This window comes from Drosophila miranda, chromosome 2 (genome assembly GCF_003369915.1).
Source record: "Drosophila miranda strain MSH22 chromosome 2, D.miranda_PacBio2.1, whole genome shotgun sequence".
In the NCBI taxonomy this organism is placed as follows: Eukaryota; Metazoa; Arthropoda; class Insecta; order Diptera; family Drosophilidae; genus Drosophila; species Drosophila miranda.
The window spans coordinates 6,488,482-6,495,875 of record NC_046675.1 but is presented as its reverse complement, the minus strand read 5'-3'; the positions used below and the strand labels follow the sequence as shown (position 1 = coordinate 6,495,875).

The following is a 7,394-nucleotide window of genomic DNA, read 5'->3' as shown; positions in this document are numbered from 1 at the left end:
TTCCTTACACCATGGCCAAGGGTGGTGCCACAAAATTGTAATTTAATTTTAAATTTTTAAATAAAGCTTGAATTGTATGGTTTTTGTCCCTAGTTTATGGATAGAAAAATATCTGATTAGTTTTTGCTTAAAAAAATGTGTGTTTTAATTCAATTAATTAATTAATAATTATTAACAATATATGAAATAAATAAAAATAAATTAATAGAAATAAATAAATAAATATTCATTAATTCCAATAATTTTATTAAAAATCAAGTTACAAAATTATTATTTTGTATACATAGTTATTTAAACCATGATTATTTTTGTTTATTTTGTAGTTGAATATTCATGAATTAAATGAATTAAATTACAAAAACCACTCATCAAATTGTGATTTTATGAAAAATATTTTGTATAGTTCTATCTTAGACACTAAGATATAAAACAAAGATAAGCATAGATCTTTGATTGAAATTGATTTATGGAAAAAAAAAATAATTAAAAATGGAAGAAACTTTGCATATTTGTATTTTTAACGATATTTCTGAGTACTGAATTTGAAGAATAACCGTAACTTTAACATTATTATTGTATGAGCAGAGAGAGCCGCCTATGTTGTAAAACGTTGACGTTCTGCAGAGCTGCTGCGCTCTCCCGCTAAAGGGGCTCTCTGCCGCCGCCACTTCGGCAACTACTTTGATCTGCTGCCGCCACTTCGGCAATCACTTTGCTCTAACGCCGTCGTCTATAGTTTAGTTCTATGCTAACCACTCTGCGCATTGGTTGCATATCGATCTCGCATAAGGTTTATCTGGCAATAGCAAGCAATCGGCTTCCGCTAAGCCACCAAGATTAAATACGAATTATAAGGTTTAACCCGAAATCTCTTTTCATTTTTGAAACACATAGGTGCCAAAAAAGCTTGGCATCTCAAACAGATCCTTAGCAAGAGGGTGAGTTCAGTCTTAAAAATAATATGAAAAGTGTACAAATCGCAAGGTGTGTGAGCTAGGCATGGTGGCAAGAAAATCAGTGTGACTGCGAATTAGTCGACAAAATATACTATCCTGCCCTCAGAAATATAACGATATATAAATTCTCCTTTCAAAATGTACCGTAAATTTTAAACTTAGGCCACTTAAGCCCCATTTTTTTAAACATATGAACTGAACCTCGGAAAATAATACTGATATCTAATCAACAAACTACTACGTGACAGTTCCATCGGCATTGTGTCGGATATACAGACTCGATTTATGTACATTAGCTTAGGTTTAGCAAATGCTTTTGAATTGTCTACATACACTAATTATACTGATACGATGTCCATACAACGATGTAACCCCAAACCTCTAAGATAATACGAGGCCTGAATGGCATTGCGCCGGCCGCGCAGTCTACGCTGGACACCTCGAGGGGCTCCTGATCCGACGCTGGCAATACTTGGGCCTCGGCCTCGTTTTTGGTGGGCTCGGAAAATGCAATGTTGTAGACATCCTCGTAGTTGGCCGCAAAGTGAACATCCAGGCCTTCGGTTATGAACTTGGGCAATTCCTCGAAGTCCTTCTTGTTGTCCGCGGGCAGGATGAGACAGTGGACGCCACTGCGACGTGCCTGATAGTGGAAATAGCATATCAAATAAAGCTTCATTCACAATGGACACACATCTGCTTACGGCTATGGCCTTCTCCTTGATGCCTCCTACGGGCAGAACTTTGCCCTTCAGCGATATCTCGCCCGTCATGGCCACATCATTACGCACAGGCTTGTTGGTGGCCAACGAAATTAGGGCGGTGACTATGGTGACGCCAGCACTGGGTCCATCCTTTGGTACGGCCCCCTCAGAAACATTAAGGTGGATGTTTCTATAATGGGAAAAAGGTAAACAGGATAAGAAAGTCCAACGAGTAGCTTCTTCGGAGACTCTTACGCAAGCTCTAGGTACTGATTTCCAGGATCTCGAATGTGAATAAAGTTTCGCGCCACGGTCAGGGCTATTTGGGCCGATTCCTTCATCACATCTCCAAGGTTTCCGGTGATATACAAAGTGCCACCTCCGCTTACACCACTGGCTTCTGATATGGGGCCCAGGCTTTTATATTTGTTCCGCGGCGATGTCTCAATGTACAGCGATGAGCCACCCATGGCCGTCCAGGCCAGGCCCATGACCACGCCCGGCGGCGTCGTCTCGTACATGCGATCCGAGGTAAAGATCTGCCTGCCCAGGAATGTGGTCAGATTTTCGGCATCCACTGGGAAGCTGGTGCCCTCTTTCTTGACAAAAAGGAAGGCCACCTTGCGAATAACCTTCTCGATCTGTTTCTGCAAGTTGCGCACTCCGGACTCGCGGCAATAGTTGCGTATCAGCATATTCAGGGCTTTCTGGGTTATGCTGATATGCTCGTCGGTCAGGCCACAGTCGTTCATCGACTGCGGTATTAGATACTGGCGGGCAATGGTCACCTTCTCCTCGGCCACATAGCCGGACATCTGAATCAGCTCCATGCGATCTCTCAGCGGCTCTGGTATGGTATCAATCACGTTGGCCGTGCAAATGAATAGCACACGCGACAGATCGATTGGCACGTCCAGATAGTGGTCCAGGAAATTGGCATTCTGCTCGGGATCGAGTAGCTCTAACAGCGCCGAGCTGGGATCTTCCTGATAGCCCCTGTGGATGGGGAGATTACGAGTATACTTCGCCTCGAAATCGAATCAAGTATTCGTGCCACCCACTTGCCAATCTTGTCAACCTCATCAATGAGCACTAGAGGATTCTCAGTCTTGGTTTTTTTCAAGCACTGTATCAGCTTGCCGGGCATTGCGCCCACGTAGGTGCGACGATGTCCCTTGATCTCAGCCACATCCGTCATGCCGCCCACACTGAAGCGGAAGTACTCGCGATTCAGGGCCCGAGCAATGGACTTGGCTATGCTCGTCTTGCCTACCCCAGGCGGTCCATGGAAGCACAAGATCTTGCCCTGCGTGGTGCCTTTCAGAGCACTGACGGCGATAAACTCTAGGATGCGCTTCTTGATATCCTCTATGCCGTAGTGATCATTGTTTAGGATCTCGTTGGCTTTGTCCAGGCAGAGATTCTCAGTGCTCATGACGCCCCAGGGTAGCGAGGTGAGCCAGTCGAGGTAGTTGCGGGTTACACTGTAATCAACAAGAGAAGGATACATTAGGATGTTGTTAAGGAGCTCTCTTAATGGATCGATCTCTTGCTTACTTAAATTCAGAGCTATGATTCTCCAGTAATTTCAGTATGGTCAGTTCCTCATCGATGACCTGCTTAATACTTTCTGGAACGATTTTGTCCTGGAGCTTTTCCATATAATTTTCACCGATGGCATCCTTGTCGTCTTTTTCAATGCCCAGCTCCTTTTTGATAACCTTCAACTTTTCGTGCAGTATGTATTTTCGGTGCTGCTGCTTGACTTTTTCCTCTACCTCGCGTCCTATTTTCGCCTGCAGTCTCGATAGCTCCTGCTCTTTTTTGAGTAATGTGAGGGACAGCTGCAGACGTTTTGGGATCTTTAAAAGCAAAAAGGTGTTATCATAAAGGAGAAATCTGTAGACTCAAGGAATGTCACATATTTACATCTTCTTCCTCCAGGATACTTTGCAGCTCCTCTGGGTCTCCGGTCGACAGGGAGGCACCCAAGTCGCATAGGTAGATGGGGTTGTGCACAACTCGTTGATTCTGATGCAGCATTTGATGGAGACTCTCCCTAAGGGAATGAGAGTTAAGCAGAAAGCTTCTTGTGGGGTTGAAAAGCTTACCTATACCGGGGACTCATGGTGATAATGTCGCGTAGAGTCTTGACAATCTCTTGTCTTAGCGCCTTGACCACTGCGGTTTCTTTGTAAACTGGTAGCTTCACATTCTCAACCTCTACAATGAGCACGGGCGGTGATGCAGCCGGTGCAGCAGACTCTGCAACGGGGCTAGCTGATGTACTCTCTTCCGAACGCTCTTCCAAATCGAATTCACTGTCAGCGGAAGCTGCAGACTCTTGTAATTTCTGCCTAATTGTCGATGTCGATGATTCGTTGATTGTTGTTCGATCTTCAGCTGGGACGTGTAATTTAAGATTAAATAGGGGATAATGCAAAGTTGTCGTTATCACTTAAATCAAGAACATTTGTCACAATTTGTACCGGCTAGTGTGTGTCTGTAGGTGCTTACCTGGCTTTTTTGGATGTGGTAGATCCTCGATCACCTGTCCTCTGATGCGTATGCGACGATGGGCCACCACCACCATGCGCATCTTGTCGCCCAAATCCAGAACCTCTTGGATCTGTGCAAAAGTGCCCAGGTGATAGACCTCATCCAGACTCTGGACGACCTCCTCTTCCCCGTCGACTTTCTTGAGGAAAACCCCAACGTAGGGCTGATTAAGGCTAACTTTGCGACGCAGCAGATTCATAACAATGGGGTTGGACACCTTAAAGATGAGTTGAGTCGTGAGATGTACGCCACTGGAATTTTATATCTGTCCCGTTTGCATATGCACTCACCTCCACAGTCTTCATGAATCGCGGAAACAAGGGATTCTTACGCATGGCTAGCAGCGGAACATGTGGCCATACGTCGGGCACGGCCACTGTGGCAGGCAGGTTAGAATCTTGGTCGGACAGCAATTCTGTTACCGCTGGCGCTTTCTTGTCCTCGGGATAATCGCGTTTGCGACTGTAGAAGCGCTGAGCCATCACCATTGTCGCGCCATTGAATCTCTGCAGGCGCGTAACCTTCTCGCTAAAGTGTCTAGTCAAGGCACTTTGTCCCGGGCGGGTCCATGCAATTGTCGTGGACAGGGCCCGCCCTCGTACAGCGTGAGCTATCATCATTTTCAACCAGCTCGAGAATCAATCAAATTAAAAAACGCAAGCAAGTGCGGGAACAGTTATTATGTGACAGGCAGTGTGACCCAGGATCGATCAAATATACTGTCTGACCCTCAGGAATATACCGAAATATATGTCACGGCTTCAAAATATACCGTAAATATACTGACGAATTAATTGTATTCAAGCTCCATCATATTCCTCGTTTTTTATATTCGATTTAAAATCACCAGCTAGCTAGAACCCTCAGCTCTCAATTCATAATTTATCCAATTGATGAATTAATTTCCTATAAGGTTCACTTTCAACTTGAATGGGTGTCAAGCAAGACTTGAACGAAAAAGGTCAAGAAAAAGTAAAAAAAGATCGGTAACAGAGCGGTAAGTGTGATTTTTTTGGAAATGACAATGAAACCCAGTATAAACATTTGAAATCGGCTTATTGGACGGTGTAAATATGGAGTTTACATAATAAAATGCATAAAACATTCTTCCTCATCACTGCTATTTCGTTTTTTCGCAGTCTACGTGATTCACTGTTGGGATGAGGTCTTTCTCTTTCATGGCTTGATTATCCTTTCTCCATACTTTGGATGGTCCATCATGTCCGAATATATTATATTTAGACTCCTCACTAAATATAACATTCTCCCAAAAAGAATCTGGCTTATTTAAGTGAAGTTTTGCGAACTCAAATCTTTTTTTTTTTGTTCACATCGGAAATGAAGTGAAGCATGGCGGTGGAAATGTAATGGTTTGGGGGTGTAAGCAGCAGCTGGACCTGGGCAAATGGTGTTTATTGAGACCAAGATGGACAAACACATCTACAAGAAAATTTTGACTGACAATTCAATGGCGAGTGTCGAAAAATTGGGTCTTGAAGCGATGAATTGTTTGTTTCAACAAGACGATGACCCCAAAAATACCTCGTTTTTGGTTCAAGAATGTCTGTTGTATCAGTGCAAGCAGTTAAAAACGCCGCCGCAGTCACCAGATCTGAACCCCATAGAGCATGTTTGGGATTTGCTAGAAAAAAAAATTAGGAAACATAAAATTTCCTCCAAGGAAATCCTTAAAACGGCTCTGATGACGGAATGGGAGAAAATTAATCCCAATGAAACCAATCATTTGGTAAAAAGTATGCCCCGACGTCTAAAAGCTGTTATTGAAGCTAAGGGCGGCCCCACAAAATATTGAAATCAGAAAAAATTGGGGACAATAAGTTTTTTTCGTACAAAATAAAAAGTGTCCGAATAATTGTTGTGCATAAAAAAGTGGCCTTTTTGATACTTTTAATTTTTTTTGATATGCCAAAGAAGGTTTTTTATGTTTTTAGATTTGAAATTAGTAGTAGTAATATCCAAGTTCATAATGAAATAAAAATTTTTTTTCAAACTTAAATACTTTTCAAGTTATTTATAAAGAAATTTGATATAGACGAGTGTCCGAATAAATGTTGTGCTGACTGTAGGTGACAAAAAAGCTTGGCATCTCAAACATTGGTGACCCCCCGACGTGATATAAAACCATTGCTTAATCGCGTTCCGTTAAAACACTTATTATTTATACAATATTTTGTTGTTGGGTAGTTTAACTACCCTACCAACAAATACATTTGGGTGCACATTGAAAAACAGTTTAAAGTGCAAATTCAGTGAGAGTGCGGCTGGAATATTTATAGACAAATTCCGGTACTTTAAGCGTCGAATCTCTCATTCTCTGCGCAGCTGCAGCCGCGGTTCTTGACTTTTCGTGTCTTGCATTCTCGCTCTCGCGTCTATACATCGTCGCTTAAGCGGTATTTCATTTTCCGTTGTTGTGTCGAATTGCACAACGGTTAACATGGACAACGATCCGAATACAGGCGCGGTCGGAAATATTGTGGTGGCTGATTCCAGACTGAGTCTGTATAAGCGTAAAAGTCAGTCATTATATGATCGATTGCACAGGCTTGGCGAATCCTTCGCGGGGAATAAAATCGATAAGCTGACCGCCGCGGAAGTCGAGGTGCGCCTTGAATTAAATAAGGCCCATAATGAGTTGGAGGCTCTCGATCAAAACGAGATTGGGAGTGAGCTGCGCGAAATCTTCGATACTCTTTTCATATCGTTGAAAGCTGAGTTGCTGGCTGCTGTTGAAGTAAGCCAGTCACACGCCGCTGCCCATTCTACGACTCTGCCAAGCCATTCCGGACATAGTACCATCATCATGGCTCACAAGCAGCGACTTCCTGAGCTGAAGTTGCCTAAATTTTCTGGTGGATACGTCGAGTTCTCGGATTTTATGGCAATGTTCAAATCGGTGATTGAAGCGGATGCGGATCTCAGTGACATCGAGAAATTCCAGCACCTTCGCTCTTGCCTCGCTGATGCGGCTTTGGATTCGGTTCGATCGTTAGAGCTCTCCAGTGCCAATTATCGTGCGGCTCTGGATATACTTAATAAACGCTTTAATAACAAAAGACTTGTTTTCCAGGCACACATCAAGAAGATTCTTGGGCTAAAGAGGGTAGACTCGCCTTCTGCTAAAAGGCTTCGGGAGTTTTCGGATTCAGTCAAT

At 43.2% G+C, this 7,394-nt stretch overlaps 1 protein-coding gene across 2 annotated transcripts; it reads right to left on the bottom strand.

The window, feature by feature from the left end:
• Nucleotides 1-1,111: 1,111 nt before the first annotated feature.
• Nucleotides 1,112-4,968, bottom strand: LOC108157608 (lon protease homolog, mitochondrial-like). 2 transcript variants are annotated; one of them, XM_033389382.1, is made up of 10 exons: nucleotides 4,510-4,968; nucleotides 4,178-4,436; nucleotides 3,772-4,063; nucleotides 3,590-3,719; nucleotides 3,218-3,522; nucleotides 2,722-3,144; nucleotides 1,916-2,656; nucleotides 1,661-1,850; nucleotides 1,459-1,599; nucleotides 1,112-1,407 (listed from the first exon to the last, which is right to left on the bottom strand). In XM_033389382.1, exons 1-10 carry the CDS (start codon nucleotides 4,837-4,839, stop codon nucleotides 1,291-1,293), a joined length of 2,928 nt encoding a protein of 975 aa, XP_033245273.1. In that variant the 5' UTR covers nucleotides 4,840-4,968; the 3' UTR covers nucleotides 1,112-1,290. The 2 variants fall into 2 exon arrangements, with proteins under 2 accessions (XP_033245273.1, XP_033245272.1); XM_033389381.1 differs by having other exon boundaries at nucleotides 1,112-1,599.
• Between the last annotated feature and the right edge of the window lie 2,426 nt (nucleotides 4,969-7,394).